The sequence below is a fragment of the Osmerus mordax genome, chromosome 20 (genome assembly GCF_038355195.1).
Source record: "Osmerus mordax isolate fOsmMor3 chromosome 20, fOsmMor3.pri, whole genome shotgun sequence".
Lineage (NCBI taxonomy): Eukaryota > Metazoa > Chordata > Actinopteri > Osmeriformes > Osmeridae > Osmerus > Osmerus mordax.
Window position 1 is genome coordinate 2482994 of NC_090069.1, and position 17621 is coordinate 2500614.

General features: G+C 53.6%; 1 protein-coding gene across 1 annotated transcript in view; it reads right to left on the minus strand.

Annotated features, from left to right (window-relative positions):
* The window catches only part of ap3b1a (adaptor related protein complex 3 subunit beta 1a), a 42718-nt gene that overhangs the window by 19901 nt on the left and 5196 nt on the right, over positions 1-17621 (minus strand). The window contains exons 4-20 of the mRNA XM_067258377.1: positions 15474-15569; positions 14616-14776; positions 14193-14259; positions 9150-9332; positions 8907-9065; positions 7165-7262; positions 6780-6834; positions 6480-6551; positions 6018-6080; positions 5741-5873; positions 4949-5058; positions 4688-4864; positions 4142-4328; positions 2840-2970; positions 2507-2687; positions 2188-2356; positions 513-660 (exon numbers count right to left, since the gene is read on the minus strand). Of these exons, the coding sequence (XP_067114478.1) occupies positions 513-660; positions 2188-2356; positions 2507-2687; positions 2840-2970; positions 4142-4328; positions 4688-4864; positions 4949-5058; positions 5741-5873; positions 6018-6080; positions 6480-6551; positions 6780-6834; positions 7165-7262; positions 8907-9065; positions 9150-9332; positions 14193-14259; positions 14616-14776; positions 15474-15569 (2190 nt within the window). The remainder of the gene's footprint in view (positions 1-512; positions 661-2187; positions 2357-2506; positions 2688-2839; positions 2971-4141; positions 4329-4687; positions 4865-4948; positions 5059-5740; positions 5874-6017; positions 6081-6479; positions 6552-6779; positions 6835-7164; positions 7263-8906; positions 9066-9149; positions 9333-14192; positions 14260-14615; positions 14777-15473; positions 15570-17621) is intronic.

The following is a 17621-nucleotide window of genomic DNA, read 5'->3' on the forward strand; positions in this document are numbered from 1 at the left end:
CCAGGGAGGGACAGTGTGAGGGTGGAGACAGGCTGGGAGGACCAGGGAGGGGCAGTGTGAGGGTGGAGACAGGCTGGGAGGACCAGGGAGGGACAGTGTGAGGGTGGAGACAGGCTGGGAGGACCAGGGAGGGACAGTGTGAGGGTGGAGATAGGGTGGGAGGACCAGGGAGGGACAGTGTGAGGGTGGAGACAGGCTGGGAGGACCAGGGAGGGACAGTGTGAGGGTGGAGACAGGCTGGGAGGACCAGGGAGGGACAGTGTGAGGGTGGAGACAGGCTGGGAGGACCAGGGAGGGCAGTGTGAGGGTGGAGACAGGCTGGGAGGACCAGGGAGGGCAGTGTGAGGGTGGAGACAGGCTGGGAGGACCAGGGAGGGCAGTGTGAGGGTGGAGACAGGCTGGGAGGACCAGGGAGGGACAGTGTGAGGGTGGAGACAGGCTGGGAGGACCAGGGAGGGAGAGTGTGAGGGTGGAGACAGGCTGGGAGGACCAGGGAGGGACAGACGCCTCACCTTGGGTTTCGACGGGCTCTTCTTCTTCTTCTTCTGTTCCGTGCCCGAGTCGGACGCCGAGTCGTCTTCAGAAGCGGACTCGGACTCAGAGGAGCTCTCAGGAGACGAGCTGCTGGCCATGGGAGCGTTCCCGTTCTCGTCAGAGTCACTGAGACACACACACAGACACACAGATAGGAACACACACACATGCAGACAGGAACACAGACAGACATAATGAGGCTAGGACGGATTTTGTACAGCAGCAGCTTGCGTCTCTCTTTCAACGTACAGTTCGGAGGCTACGATGCACAAAAAAATCTGCTTTTCTCTTCGCGCAATGTTTTTGCCGCGTAACCAAATATGCCAAAGTTGCACGGCGAGAGACGACCGTTAGTCATTTACAAACTGGAACGACAAAGAGGGGAAAACAACAAGAAGCACTTTTCTCGAACTCCCTCAACGTGCAACGGAGCCCCAACTCAACTCTGCCAGGATGCCAAAGATCAATCTGCTTGTTTACAGAGTTAATTTAATATTGCATTCACTAAAAACTTTTCCCCCTCCCCTTCTCCTCACGCTCTCGCCCGCCCCCCCTCCCCTCTCTTCAATTTGTCCCTATAATGACTGTTTACTTCGCCTGCCTGGGATTTTCAGCTGTTAAATTAACGAGGAGAATTGTGACGGTAACTGGCTTTTTAACTTGGGCGATGATGAAAAGCCAGTATTAATTTGGCCTACAGATTTCATTTGTTGCGAACAGGAAAAAGCGATATAAATCACTGTGGGCCTGATTAGGCCCTGCCTGGAATGACTGGGCCGTAATGAGGGCATTATGCTGTGTTTGTTGTGGAAGCACTGGGGTGAGCTGGTCTAATTACTCTGTGTGTGTGTGTGTGTGTGCGTGTAAGTGCGTGTGAGTGAGTGTGTGTGTGTGTGTGCGTGCTGGGGTGAGCTGCTGTAATTACACTCTCTAATGGAGGGAACAGGGTCAGTCGGCGCCCTGTCACACAGCAAAAGCAGGTACACTGTGGTGTGTGTGTGTGTGTGTGTGTGTGCGTGCGTGCATAATGGAAAGAGGGGTAGTGTGTGTGTGTGCATGAGAGAATGACACAGCAAGTGTCAGAGACTAAATCTGCCAGTGTGTAAGAGTGTGTGAGGGCATATTCGGCCATAATGACTCAGATCTCATTCATTGGTAACACCAGGCTGCTAAATGACCAATCAAAAGCCATTATCCATTAGCCATGTAAATGTGGGTTAGACTACTGAAGGAGAAGTCCCCTTGTTTAGCCTGGTAATGGAACCCACACTAACTACATTTTAACAGCTCAGCCTCTCTCTCTCTCTGTGAGTGTTGTGTGTGTGTGTGTGTGTGTGTGTGTGTGTGTGTGTGTGTGTGTGTGTGTGTGTGTGTGTGTGTGTGTGTGTGTGTGTGAGAGAGAGAGACAGGAAAAGAGCTTCTACAGAGCAGTGTTTTGGAAGGGACAGGATGTAAACAGATGGTTGGCTGAGATTTACAGTTACAAATCACATGGCACACTAGAACTGGCCACTGCACCCCTCTCACACACACATACCCCCCTCTCTCCCCCTCCCCCCTCCCCCTCCCCCTCCCCCACACACACACACACACACACACACACACAAACCTCTTCCTCTCACATGTGGGTTCGTGTTCCTCATGGTGATGTACCTGTCTTTGGCTGTGGGTTTGGCCTTCTTCTTCTGTGGTGCTTTCTTGGTCTTCTTCTTCTTCTTCTGTTCCGTCTCAGACTGGCTGGAGCTCTTCTCTGATTGGCTGGAGCTCTTGTCAGAGTCGTCGCTGCTCTTCTCGTCGTCGCTGTCATCCTCGCTGCCCGACTCTGAATAGACGCACCACATTCACAACGTGAAACGCCCTCGAAATTAAATGTCAATTAAATATTTAGAAAACGAATGCCATGCATGCCTCTGCACATAATCACACACACACACACACACACACACACACACACACACACACACACACACACCTTCACTGCTACTGTTGCTGCTGCTGTCTTCACTGCTGCTACTGCCAGAGCCTTCATCTTCATCCTCCTCCCCCTCCCCCTCCTCCTCTCCAGAGTCAGAGTAGAACTTATCATCTGACTTGGCTTTAGACTTGGTCTTCCCCTGCTTGGTCTTCCCCAGCGACGGAACCCACTCTGTCACCTGGGGGGGAGGGGGCGGGGCATAATCAGGAGAAGGAAAAGGAAGTAGGCGAGATCCATCCTGATTGGCTCTCTTGTCTGTGTTTCAAACCAAACTGACGTGGATCCTCGAGAACGGAATTGGCTCCGTGAAGGAACGGTGGATTCCCTTACCGGCTCGATCACCTCCACGTTCCTCACCGATTGGTCAGGAGCCACCGCCGGCCAATCAGAGAGCTCCAGGTATCCCGAGGCCTTGGTGTTGAGGGTGTGGGAAAGGGTGCCTAGCTGGAAGCGGTCACGGTCTGAGGGGGCGGGGGAGGGAGAGAAAGAGAGGGAGGGAGGGAGGGAGAAAGAGAGAGAGAGAGAGGGAGAGAAAGAGAGGGAGAGAAAGAGAGGGAGGGAGGGAGGGAGGGAGAGAGGGAGAGAGGGAGGGAGAGACGTTGGAGAAAGAGAGTGGAACAGGAGTTGAAAGATGAGTGTGCTGATTGGCATCATGAATGAGAGCGGATTAGAGGGAGAAAGTCTCAAAGTCACCCCAGTCCAGCCTCTATCGGCAGGGCCACAGGGTGATTACCGTCCCCCGCTCCCAAATGTCACTGTATAAACACAGTCAGCACCTTTTAATAGGAGCGCCACAAAGCTATCCCCACAACCTTTTCACACACACGCATACAAATTAAAATGATTCTCACTCCCTAATGGTCAATATAGGAGGCCAACCAATCAGTCAATGTGACTGGGGAGGTCCGCTCTGAAAACGGGGCTTCTCAAACGAAAACAGGAAAAAAAACTGACTTAAAGTGTGAATATTAAGAATGACAGGGCCGGTTAACGTTTTCCATAAACATCTAGCGGGAGAACACCACTGCTGAATTCTAATGTTTCAGGGGGGGGTGGGGGGGCGATTCTGTCCCTTCTCTCTGCGTCAAATTGGGTGTGAAGTTTTGTTTCCTTCACCTACCCCCCCCTCCCCCCGTACATCTCAGAAAGGTTAGAATTACCTCATTAATTTAGCCATCTCCTCACGGGAGAGAGACACAGGCCCTGACCTCCCTGGTCTTTGCTGATGCAGACAGGCATGTTCACACCAGCTACCTGTTGAGGAGCCAGCTAGCTGTCCACACACAACTGGAGACTAGACTGTATGCCTCGCACTGCTAGCCTGTATAGTACTGTAAGTCTATATATTATATAGACCTACATACAGGCTGAGCGGTGCAGGAATCGGGCTACCAATCAGAAGGTTGCCGGTTGGATTCCCGGCCGTGCAAAATGATGTTGTGTCCTTGGGCAAGGCAGGGGGGGGGGGGGATGTCCCTGTACTTACTGTAAGTCGCTCTGGCTAAGAGCGTCTGCTAAATTACTAAATGTAAATATCACTTATATATAAATTAGATAACACAATGTTATGGGTCGTGCAGTGACACGGCGGTGCACAGGGGGCGCTGTGTCTGCCCGGAAAATGTTCCGTACCTTTGTAGGCCGACGCGAGAACGGGCGCCGGCTTGGGAGCCAGGAGGATGCGCCGGGCGTACTTGCTGAGGGCCCCGCTCTTCTCGTTGGGCACGATCAGCTGGCGGATGAAGCGCGTGCGGTCTCGGATGTCGTAGTTCTGGTCGTACTTCCCCAGGTTCAGGATGTACTGGGTCAACAGCTTGGTCTTGGGGAGGGAGACGACAGGAGAGATTGCGGTTGGGATCATTTGTTGGGGAAGATGTGGCGTATGGGAGTCAGGTGGCTGACCGGTGAGGGAATCGGGCTAGTAATCAGAAGGTTGCCAGTTCGATTCCCTGTCATGCCAACTGACGTTGTGTCCTTGGGCAAGGCACCTCACCCTACTTGCCTCGGGGGGAATGTCCCTGTACTTACTGTAAGTCGCTCTGGATAAGAGCGTCTGACTAAATGTAAATGTGTGGTCTCTGAACTGTACCCGAGCCGCGGGGGTGTGGCTTAAGGTGCTAGGTGTTGGTGTGGGGGGGGGTAATACAGTAATAATAGCAGTAATAACAGCAGTAATACCTGCTTGGAGTTGGTCAGATAGAGCTTGGCTGCCAGGTTGACGGTCTGCAGCTTGACGATGTCCTCCTCGGCCGTGAAGCTCTTGGCCATCTTGCGGAGGACGTCGGGGGCGATCTTGGGAACCCTCTCGCAGTACTCCCCGATCAGCCACAAGATGCTGGCCCGCGCCATCGGCACCTGGGGACAACGGCACATTTCAGCCCAATGGAGAGGGCCCGGAGGAGGGGCGAGGGAGTGTAGGGGAGGGGGGTGTAAACCTACGGAGATGTTGTGGAAGAGCTTGGCCATGTGCTTGATGATGTCGCTGTGCTGTGTCGGCTGGGTCTGCAGCAGCTTCTTGATCACCACCACGCTCTCCGCCACCACCGTCTCTACATTTACATTTACATTTAGTCATTTAGCAGACGCTCTTATCCAGAGCGACTTACAGTAAGTACAGGGACATTCTCCCCGAGGCAAGTAGGGTGAAGTGCCTTGCCCAAGGACACAACGTCATTTTGCACGGCCGGGAATCGAACCAGCGACCTTCGGATTACTAGCCCGATTCCCTAACCGCTCAGCCACCTGACTCCCTTGACTCTCTGTGGGAACGCGTGGCGTTACACACGCCGCACCTTTCGGTCATCTTTGCAATAGGTCGACTCAGGGCTTGCCTGGGTCGTTAGGTAGCTGTGGTTTAGGGTGCTGGAGGTTGCTGAGCTGAGGGTTATGGGTGCAGATGGTTTGTGAATTCTCGTCGTGCTTTGGTAGTATTTCAAGCTTTTCTTTCAGTATTTCAAGCTTTTCTTTTTCTTTTATATGGATTTTGATTTAGACTTAATTGAAGTAAACAACACTTATTTTAAGAAATATTGTCAGGTGAAAATGTATTGCTGCCCTGGTCAGCCAAACCGACTTATTTTAAAGCATAATCAAGCTAATTAACTCATAATCAAACTCATATTGGTGCAGGTAAATATGATTTTATATCATTTTAGCAGCACTGAACTGTTTTCCTTTCCCCCCCCACGCGCTGGTCACGTGAAGGAGCGTTCAGATTGGCCGCCCTCCTACCGTCTCTGTTGGAGAGCAGCAGCACCAAGCCGTTGAGGCAGGTGTCCGTCACCTCCGAGATGTCCGTGGCACACCTTCCGATGGCCTGGATGGTAGCGGCCGCGAACGCCTTGTCCTGGCTCTTCACATAGGTCTGGGAGGGTGGGAGAGACCATGTCAGAGAAGGAGGGGGGTGGTTTGAGATTGTGTGGATTCAATGGGTTAGAGGGAGAAAGAGGGAGATTCAGTGGGTTAGAGGGAGAAAGGGATATTGAGGGAGGAGAGGAGCAAGACAGACCTGGAATTCTCGGAGGATGGTGGAGATGTTGGCTTCGTTGGCCAGGTTTGTCAGGATCTCCAGCTGGGGGAGAGAGAGGAGAGGAGGGATTTACATTTACATTTAGTCATTTGGCAGACGCTCTTATCCAGAGCGACTTACAGTAAGTACAGGGACATTCCCCCAAGGCAAAGTAGGGTGAAGTGCCTTGCCCAAGGACACAACGTCATTTGACACGGCCTGAAATCGAACCGGCAACCTTTAGATTACTAGCCCGATTCCCTAACCGCTCAGCCACCTGACTCCATAACTCTTCTAAAAGAGACAGCCAGGGGCACAGCATATGTTTGTGGGGCCCTGTAGAGATTGCAATTTGGGCCCCTCCTCCCTCCACATTTTGGTTATGTTCTCATCTATTTTCATTCAACACATTTCCATCCCAAGCTGTGAGGGCCCACTGGGGCAGTCAGTCAGCTTCCTGACCTTCAGTGTCTTGATGTGGGTGGGGTCCGTAGATCTCACGTAGAAACTCTTCATGTAGGGTTCAAACATGCCCTGGAGGCGGGACACACAACATGGGATCAGTCTCCACACCTGCTAAGACAACTGTCAGCTAGTAAAAAGGCCGGCGTTTATCTCGCGCTTTCCTACCTTAGCGGTACTCGACGCGCTTTACATTTTCTACCTCTCGTTCACCCACCCACACACCCACCCACACACAACCACGGCCAACCAATCAGGAGCAACTTGGGGTTGGGTGTCTTGCTCAAGAACGCGTCTCACCTTCCTCTGAATGGACATGGTCGCGATGTTCTGCAACACGATGTACTGCACCTCTCTGGGGGAAGAAAAACACCGAACAAGGCAAAAAAAAAACACACACACACGCACGCACACGCAAAACGCCCACACACACGAAGAAGAAGAAGAAGGTCAAGGATATTTATGAGCGCGTTTCAGGTTGTTTTCGGGTTTTTTCCCGGCGTGTGTCTTCGCATGCGAGAGCGAGCGGGAGAGAGAGGAGCAGAGGGAGGGGAAGGAAATAAGAAAGTTGCGTGCGAGAAAATACTAGAAAGGAAAAGGCTACAGAGAAACAGCGTGGAGGAAGAGGAAGAAGAAGAAAAAGAGAATGAAACGGAGAGCCGAAGCGGCGAGGCCCACGCCTTACCTGTGACTCCTCAGCAGGCGCACCAGCGACTTGGTCACCATGCCGACCTCGTGCCTGGGAGCCAGGTGCCAGTACAGCTGGGCGATCGACATCACCACCTGAGCGGGGAAACGCGTCGTTAGCCTGGCCGGGAGTACCATAACAAGTCTGGAATCACGCCCCATCTGGCCGGCCCCGGGGCCGGCTGAGGAGAACCGCCCGACGTGAAGATAGGCGGGTAGAGAGAGAGACGAAGGGGGATGCGGGGGGGGGGGGGGGGGGGGGCGCTCGATGGGATGTGTTCCTGACGGCGGCGCCGGTGGAGAGCGGGAGTACGAGCTCCGGCGGGGGCGAGAGAGGGGGCCGTTGCCGCGACGGCGGGGCGCCCGCGAACGTGAAGGGGGCTCTCGGGGCGGCGTCCGCATGAAGATGGACGGCCTTCCGGCGTCTTCTCTGGTAACGACACAACATGTCACATTTGAATCAACGCTTTCATTTGGGCCTATTTGTCCTCCCGCCACGATGCAGGCACAGACCTTGAGTCTCTTGGGTGATGGAGGTCTACACTCTCTCTCAATCGGTTATTTCCAGCTAGCGCCTGCTCTGTGGGTGGTGTGTGTGTGTCTGTGTGCGAGCGTATGCATGAGTGTGGCAGTGAGTGTGCACAAGTGGATGTGTGTTTGAGAGCCTCTCGTCGAGGTGTGCGTGTGTGTGTGTGTGCTTGAGGCAGTGAATGTGCTTAGGGTGGATGTGTGTTCAAGTGAGTCACCAGCCGTGTGTGTGTGTGTGCTTGATGCAGTGAATGTGCTTAGGGTGGATGTGTGTTCAAGTGAGTCACCAGCCGTGTGTGTGTGTGTGTGTGTGTGTGTGTGTGTGTGTGTGTGTGTGTGTGCGTGTAGCAGTTGCATCCGTCGTGCCGCGGCCTTCAGACGGTGCTGAGAAGTGAGAGCAGAGTCACACGCTGAGAAACCTTCATCAAGGCTGACGGTCTCTCTTCCAGAATGTTCTACAGCGCTTACACAAACGAGGTCACGCGCTCACTTACATATACACACACGCAAATGTGCATACACACACACACACACACAAGCATGCCCAGGCACACGCAAAAGTGTACACACACACAGACATGCACAGACACTTCGAAACAGAAATGTTTTCATGAACCACCATGGAGGGTGAGTGTGAGAGTGTGTGTGAGTTTGAGAGTGTGTGTGTGTGTGTGAGGGTGTGTGTGTATGAGGGTGTGTGTGTATGAGGGTGTGTGTGTGTGAGGGTGTGTGTGTGTGAGGGTGTGTGTGTATGAGGGTGTGTGTGTGTGTGTGTGTGTGTGTGTGAGGGTGTGTGTGTATGAGGGTGTGTGTGTGTGTGTGTGAGGGTGTGTGTGTATGAGGGTGTGTGTGTGAGGGTGTGTGTGTGTGTTAGTGTGTGTGTGAGGGTGTGTGTGTGTGTGTGAGTGTGTGTGAGTTTGAGAGTGTGTGAGTTTGAGAGTGTGTGTGTGTGTGAGGGTGTGTGTGTGTGTGTGTGTGTGTGTGTATGAGTGTGTGTGTGTGAGTGTGAGTGTGTGTGTGTGTGTGTGTGTGTGTGTGTGTGTGTGTGTGTGTGTGTGTGAGTGTGTGTGTGTGTGTGTGTGTGAGTGTGTGTGAGTGTGTGTGGGTGTGTGTGTGTGAGGGTGTGTGTGAGGGTGTGTGTGAGGGTGTGTGTGTGTGTGTGTGTGTGTGTGTGTGTGTGTGTGTGTGTGTGTGAGTGTGTGTGTCGCTCACAGCTGTGTTCCTGCTCTGCAGCAGGGGCTTGGTGTTGCGTAGCAGCAGCCTGTGATCGGGGTCCATCACGTAGGGCTTGGCCTCGCCGCACGCCAGCTCCTTCCTCTCCTCGTCAGAGTCGTAGAACGCCCTCTCGCTGTTCTCGTCAAACAGGCCGTCCTGGTACACACACACACACACGCGCCAGTTACGCACGCGCCAAGTAAGCACGCAGCCACACACACACACACCAAAGGGCCTCACCTCCTTCCAGGGGCTGGTGAACTGGGTGCGGGCGTAGCGGGTGAGCATGGAGATGATCACCACCTGGCCCCACTCCTCCACGTCCACCAGCAGGTTGCACAGCTTGCGGTAGTTCTTGTGGATCAGGTCGATGCGGTCGGGGCACACCTCCTCGAACGCCATGACCACGCTGCCCGCCACCAGCTACGAGAGGGGAGGGGAGACGGGAGACGTGAGTGTTCACCTTCCTCATCCTTCCACGATCTCCTCAGAACTCCAGCGAGACGGTGAATCGGGTGACGCGGAGAGGCATGAGGAACGGTCGGGTTATATTCAGTTGTACGGTTATATTCTTCCGACCTCGCCGCGAGAAATGATACTTCTGCTTAAGTGATCCTGTAAACAATCAGGAGCGATATGCAGTACAGGCATAACTGGCTGGAATATGAGATCCTCAAGGAGGTTTGGGGGATGTAATTTCCAACAGCCACGGCTGACAGTCATCAGTCCGTTTCCCCTCTCTGACGCCTTTCCGAGCTCACGCCTAATTTCATGTTCTATTCATGAGACATGGGGGAAGGTGAGGGGGCAGGGGGGTGGAGGACAATCAGAAACATTTTATTGGGGCGGAAAAAGAAAAAAATAATCCATTTGTCGGTTCCTTGTTGCATCCCTACCGCTGGCTGGTGAACAGAGTGAGAGACTGACTGACAGCGGTGTATTAATATGCAAACAGCATTAATGTGAGGTGGGGGGGGGGGGGGGGAGCTGGGGGAGAGAGAGTGGAAGAGAGAAGGGGAGTAGAATCTGGTCTCTCCCATTAAAACCGCCACGGTCCCTGGTGGCCCCTGTGGGAACCCCGCGCGTTTACCCATCAGCCTCGCCGTGAGGATGCATTGATTGTGCGTGTGTGTGTTCTCTCTCTGTGTGTGTGTGTGTGTGTTCTGTGTGTGTGTGTTCTCTGTAGACTCTCTGACAACCATGAATCTCACAACCAAGCGCTAATGAAGAGGATTTGGGCGACAAGGCAGAGTTTCCTCTTCCAGCAGGTTTCAAGGTGCCTCACCTTCACCTGGCACGGGGCACCAAAGTCCGGGGGAATCACAATATCGACGTTCGAAGGAGAAAAACTCATTCCGAAATGAAACGCCACCTCTGAAGGTAATTCAAGTCGAGGAAACTCAAATTAAAACCATAACTTTAAGCACTCAGTTGAGCAAGCAATTAAGACACCCATGGGTAATGAAAATCCATCTAACCAGTTTAACTTCTGCTCGTGGTATATAATTGCAAGGAAAGTCAATTATGGCGTGAGTGTTTTTAATCATTTTTACACAATGTGGTTTCTAGGAAATTAACAGATGCAGGTTGGAAAGCGGTGATGGTGCAGTACAACTCAAACCAAACAGTCAACTTTACACTGGGGAGGGAGGGGGGGGAGGGGCTGCTCCTCAGCTCTCACGCCCCCCCCCTCCCTCTCCCCGGGAACGTGAGGAAGAGGGGAATGAGACCCACTCAAAAGATTCTAACTAAGCAGGCAGATGTTCCAGGTCCCCTGAGCTCCACCCCCCCCCCCCACACACACACACACACACCTTTCCTCCCGTCTCTGAGGCTATTACCGCGGCTCCCGTCTCCAGGCATGTACCCCTCCCCGCCCACCCTCTCTTTGTGCATTCTCTCCCAACTTCCCCCATTACAGGCAGCTCCAAGGTAAACTACATGCGCCATCAACAAAACTGACACCCCAATCTATGGAGTTCAACCCCACCCTCACACACCCCCCAACCCACCACCTCTACCATATTATCTACACTGCGTGACAAGCCGGTAATGGAAAAATCACACTAAGCAAATGGTTCCTCTAATAACAATAAATTTCCTATAAAATTATGAAGGGCCCAGACCGTTTCCTTGCATCTATTTTGTCATGAATTCTAATTAGGGCGGCTGGGAGGCGGAGAGTGCTGGGTCATCACGCCAGAGACGACGCGCGCCTTTTTTTGATTGATGGCCCGGCTCGGGGTCGGCCTGCCTGCCTACCCTCCTCTCCCTCTCTCTCTCTTCTTCCTTCGCTCTCTCTCTCTCTCCTTCCCTCCTCTCTTCCCCACCCCTCCCTTCTTTCTCTTAAATTAATGGCTATCACACCTAGTCCCTAATCATACTGGCACAGACACCATCCCTCCCTCCCTCCCGTTCTCATTTCAATTTTGCTGGGGGTGGGGGGGGGGTGGGGGGGTGGCAGGGGGGAGGCTGTGGGTGAGGCAATGGGAGGGATCGATCATTTATCTTGTAATGGGCGGATAATAGATCCATCACAGTAAAACAGCTGCACAAACTCCCGTGTTGTCTTTCTCATCAGGGCCGGCCGGCCTCTCTAAACCACGCCGCCTTAACACCAGCCCCCCCCCCCCCCCCCCCCCCCCCCCACCAGCCCCCCCATGTCAAGCCCTGTCTCTGGCAGTTAACCAAAGAGACCACTTCTCAGCTGGGTGTGTGTGTGGGGGGGGCAACACTTTGACAAACCTAAGACGGCCATTTGCGATAACCATGTGAAACAGGCCCGTCTGAACACACACCTAAACGATGACCTCGTTTTGGAACCGACGGACGACGCTAGCAGAAGTTCAGCATCCAGGCAGGTTCCTCCTGCAGCTCTTCCCGGTGTGGTGTGGAGAGCTGGAGAGTGATCATGTGATCATCTCCTCGGTGAGATCCTCAGGCAGGCTCCTCCAGCTCGTATCGGTGGGTCACTGACTATCAAGAGCCACAGAAGTACTAAAGCCAAGGGCATGGCTGTGGTGGAGGCTCTCGGATTACAATACTACAGGAATAACACCCTCCAAAACATCATTAACAACCCTGTGTGCGGGAGGATTTCACCATTCATCACCAGCCTGTGACTTCATGTGGCCATGCTCTCTCTCTACCTCTCTCTCTACCTCTCTCTCTACCTCTCTCTCTACCTCTCTCTCTACCTCTCTCTCTACCTCTCTCTCTCTCTGTCTCTGTCTCCCCCTCTCTCTCTACCTCTCTCTCTACCTCTCTCTCTCTCTCTCTCTCTCTACCTCTCTCTCTACCTCTCTCTCTACCTCTCTCTCTCTCTCTCTCTACCTCTCTCTCTACCTCTCTCTCTACCTCTCTCTCTCTCTCTCTACCTCTCTCTCTACCTCTCTCTCTCTCTCTCTCTACCTCTCTCTCTCTACCTCTCTCTCTACCTCTCTCTCTACCTCTCTCTCTACCTCTCTCTCTACTCTCTCTCTACCTTTCTCTGTCTCTGTCTCCCCTCTCTCTCTCTCTCTCTCTCCCCCTCTCGTTCTCTCTACCTCTCCCCTCACTCTGTCTCTCTACCTCCCCCTTCTCTCACTCTCTCTCTCCCACCACCTCTCTCTCACTCCATCTCCCCCTCCTCTCCCCCTCTCTCTCCCCCCTCCTCTCCCCCTCTCTCACCCTCTCTCTCCCACCACCTCTCTCTCACTCCATCTCCCCCCTCCTCTCCCCCTCTCTCTCCCCCCTCCTCTCCCCCTCTCTCACCCTCTCTCTCCCCCCTCCTCTCCCCCTCTCTCAGTCTCTCTCTCCCCCCTCCTCTCCCCCTCTCTCAGTCTCTCTCTCTCCCCCCTCCTCTCCCCCTCTCTCAGTCTCTCTCTCCCCCCTCCTCTCCCCCTCTCTCAGTCTCTCTCTCTCCCCCCTCCTCTCCCCCTCTCTCAGTCTCTCTCTCCCCCCTCCTCTCCCCCTCTCTCAGTCTCTCTCTCTCCCCCCTCCTATCCCCCTCTCTCAGTCTCTCTCTCCCCCCTCCTCTCCCCCTCTCTCAGTCTCTCTCTCCCCCCTCCTCTCCCCCTCTCTCAGTCTCTCTCTCCCCCCTCCTCTCCCCCTCTCTCAGTCTCTCTCTCTCCCCCCTCCTCTCCCCCTCTCAGTCTCTCTCTCCCCCCTCCCTCTCCCCCTCTCTCAGTCTCTCTCTCCCCCCTCCTCTCCCCCTCTCTCAGTCTCTCTCTCCCCCCTCCTCTCCCCCTCTCTCAGTCTCTCTCTCCCCCCTCCTCTCCCCCTCTATCAGTCTCTCTCTCCCCCCCTCCTCTCCCCCTCTCTCAGTCTCTCTCTCCCCCCCTCTCTCAGTCTCTCTCTCCCCCCTCCTCTCCCCCTCTCTCAGTCTCTCTCTCCCCCCTCCTCTCCCCCTCTCTCAGTCTCTCTCTCCCCCCTCCTCTCCCCCTCTCTCAGTCTCTCTCCCCCCTCCTCTCCCCCTCTCTCAGTCTCTCTCTCTCTGTCCCCTAGCCTCAGAGACTGTGCTTCAATAGGGCGAAGTCATCTGTCTTCGTTAGAGCCTGTGGCTAAATATGCTATGCATCTGGTGCTCTACCCCCCCCCCCCCCCCCCCTTTAGGCCCTGGCTGTTTGTTTGTATAATGAGAGGTTTATGCCATGAATGCATAATTACGGGGGAAAACTATACACCTTGTTTGCAAACAGTACATGTGTATGCCACATACAGCTTCCATCACACAGACTAAAGAGCTGGCCTTTAACACTATTCTAAGCATTTACTGTGACCTTCTGTGTCTGTGTGTGTTTGTGTGTGTCTGTGTGTGTGTGTGTGTGTGTGGTGCTTATTGACTATTCTAATAGGAATGCTTTAACCTATCTGAGTGATTGTCTTAAACACAGAGATTGCTGGACCTCAGAAGGAGAGGAGAAAAAAAGAAAAGAAAGAAGTTGGCCTTTGGAAAATAAAGCTGACACTAACATCAGGGAGAAAATGTCTTCTAAATGGACACTTAACCAGAAGCATCTGAAGATGGGTGGCTTTAAGTGGGTGTTAACAAACCATGGCATTGGCAAGTGAATGGACGGAGAAAGGGAGAGAATGAGAGACGGGAGAGGGGGGGGAAACGCTTGACCGGGGCGCCCTCTGGTGGGGAACCGCAGACTGCAACCAAGTGGCGCCTTGTCTTTCCTTCGAAGCTTAGGAACGGTGGCGTGAGATCCAAACACCGGCGTCGACCACGGCCCCCGCCACGGTTGGCTGGGCTACAGCTGTTCTGTACGGACGAGCGCTCGTCGCCGCTGTACTCACTGTGCTTTTGTCTTTCAACAGCTTCTCGATCACTTCGATCAGGTGCTCCTTCTGTTCGGGGTCCAGGCTGGGGAGGAAGGAGGGAGAGCAGCGTGAGAGCGGGCGGAGCTAGCGGAGCACTTCCGCTAGCAGAGCACTTCCGCTAGCAGAGCACCTCAGCTAGCGTAGCACCTCCGCGCTAGCTTAGCACCTCAGCTAGCTTAGCACCTCAGCTAGCTTAGCACCTCGTCTAGCTCCGCCGGTCTGCAGAACCACGCACACCCTACACACATCACCTCCGTGTCTCACAGCAGGGGGGGGCCTCAACAGATTAAAGCGACATCCCTATCCCTTCCCATCGACCGCACTTCCTCCCTGCGGACGATGGCGGGGCTACGGGTGCCTTTTGGCGAGTGTTGGATGCAGGCCCCGGCAGAGCTGTACCTGTAGAGCTTCTGGATGGCGTGGGCCGACGTCTTCCTGACGTAGGGGGACAGGTCGCTGGCCGCCTCCTTAATGGCCAGCATCATGATGGGGACGATGATGGGCACGCGGATGCTGGACAGAACCCTCAGGGCGCTGGCCCTGATCAGCTGGTTAGGGTCCTGGGAGGGAGGGAAGGAAGGAAGGAAGGAAGGAAGGGAGGGAGGGAGGGAGGGAGGGAGGGAGGGAGGGAGGGAGGGAGGGAGGAAGGAAGGAAGGAAGGAAGGAAGGAAGGAAGGAAGGAAGGAAGGAAGGAAGGAAGGGAAGGAGGGAGGGAAGGAGGGAAGGTTCTCAGATAGGAGCTGGATAGACACAGGTATATTTCTAGTCTGCAGAAGATGACCACAAAAAACACATTTCGGAAGATGCTCATACACGCATTATTACACTATTAAGTCCACACACGTCACCATGGGAACCACCACACAAAACCTGGGTCTACACGTGACACAAGGTAAAGCACACAGTAAAGCAGAAGCATACAGCGCGCACACACACACACACACACACACACACACACACACACACACACACACACACACACACACACACACACACACACACACACACACACTGGTACAGACGCACGCACACAGAGGAAGTCAAGCATGCTGTCGACCTAGCAGGGGTTGAAATGGGTTTTTCAGTACTGGGACCTGAGACTCATCAAGGTGACAGGTGGGTTCTCTAAAACATCAATGTTGTCTCGGCCCCTGAGCTAGACGGCTTCCGTTTAATGGCTCAATACTCCAGCACTACACACACACACACACACACACACCAAATATGACATGTGCCGGCAGGTGCTATGGAGCTTACCTTCAGGGCCCTCTGGAAGGTACTGATGGACAGGAGAGCCAAGTCCTGCTGTTCCTCAGCGTACCTCACCAGGTAGACGTACACCAACTTCTTCAGCTGCAACACACACACACACAAGGGTTTGTTTTTCTATCCTAGTGGGGCCTCAACCATTCACTCCCATTCAAAATTCAAGGTAGACGTACACCAACTTCTTCAGCTGCAACACACACACACACAAGGGTTTGTTTTTCTATCCTAGTGGGGCCTCAACCATTCACTCCCATTCAAAATGATGTTATCTCTAACCCCTAACCCTAACCTTAACTGTGAATGTCATTCCAACGCTGACACGAATTCTAACTCCTAACCTTAAAACCTTGCATAAACCTTCTAACCTTAAAACATAAACATGAACAAAGCAAGAGCAGGAAGCAGCAACAAACAGGATTTTTTTTTGCGTTTTATCGAATTAATGCTTAATTCGCTTTTCCCATCCAACATGGCAGCCATGGTCAAACTTTAATGTGTCAGAGATAAGAAGGAAGAGGATAAAGAGTTACCAGACCGGACTAACTCAGATAGTTCCCACAGAGCGATAATATCGTCTGTTGTTTGTGTGAGAGGGGGAGGGGGGAAGTTGAAAGAGTTCCGTTTGACGCCATCGGCTGAATCGTTGAAGTTGTTTCAGGGAGAGCGGAGGAGGAAGTTGGAGGCGCACACAAGGAGTGCCCTTGCCCCCTCTCTCCCCCCTCTCTCCCTCGCCCCTCCTTCGCCCCCTCCCTCACCCTCTCCCTCGCCCCTCCCTCTCTCCCTCGCCCTGCCCCTCCCTTGCCTCGCCCTCGCCCCCTCCCTCACCCCCTCCCTCACCCCTCCCTCACCCCCCCTCTCCCTCGCCCCGCCCTGTCCCTCCCTCGTCACGGGGAGGCAGGCCTGAGCTAATATTTGTCCAGTCAGTACCCGTCAGGTCGGCCAGGCCACGGGTGGGGTTCAAAGGTCGCCGTTTCCCCTCACCACACTCCCCTTCCTGAGCAGGAGCTGGAGGGCTGAGAGAGAAGGGTGGCGGCCATAACTGACAAAACTGTCAGAAATGTTACCTCTAGGGGGCGCAACGGTCGCTCACAATGTAGGCCGAGGCCTTACCGCAGCGGCCCGGGTTCGAATCCGGCCTGGGGGCCCTTTGCTGCATGTCTCTCCCTCTCCTCTCTCTGCCTTTCCTTTCACGCTTCGCTTCAAAACTGGGGGGTCAGATGGCTGAGTGGTTAGGGAGTCGGGCTAGTAATCCGAAGGTTGCTAGTTCGATTCCCGGTCATGCCAACTGACGTTGTGTCCTTGGGCAAGGCACTTCACCCTACTTGCCTCGGGGGGTATGTCCCTGTACTTACTGTAAGTCGCTCTGGATAAGAGCGTCTGCTAAATGACTAAATGTAAATGTAAATGTAAAACTGTCGCACGACAAACGACGAAATAAATATCATTTCAAAATTGGGGTTCTTATGAGGGGTGAGGTTTGGGATCAAGGTTCAATTAAAGGTTAGTTAGCCGATAACACCGGCATCCTTTCTAGAATAGCGACATGAAAGCAACCGCTGACTTGGATCAGTGAACCAGACTGTTCAATCATCGTTGCCGTAATTACTGCTGGAATTAACGGTATCACTCACTCTAAAGGGGGACATAACCCACCTGCCCTGCAGGCAGAGGGATTCCAACACCACAAACCAGTCTATTGATCTCCACTCAAAAGTGGGATAGGGATTGAGAGCAAAACTGATCAAACATGTTTAGTTTCCCCTCTCTCTTTCTCTCTCCCTCTCTTTTCGTGTCTCTCTCCCTCACACACACACACCCATCTGTACTCTCAAAGCAGAGTCTAGCGCTGGCTTCTGAAAACAAAGAATCCTGATATTAAATCACACTATGATGTCAATACACTGTGTGCTCCTGTCCAGCTTTCTGATTAGATACGATCGATGCCAGGCAGCATGGGCCTGTGGTTCTGAGAGATGGGGGCGGGGGGGGTGGGTGAGAGAGAGAGAGAGAGAGAGAGAGAGAGAGAGAGAGAGAGAGAGAGAGAGAGAGAGAGGTGGCGAGGGGTACCATATATAGAACTGGACGGAGATAGAAGACAGTTAGGAGAGAGAGACAGAGAGAGTGAGAGAGTGAGAG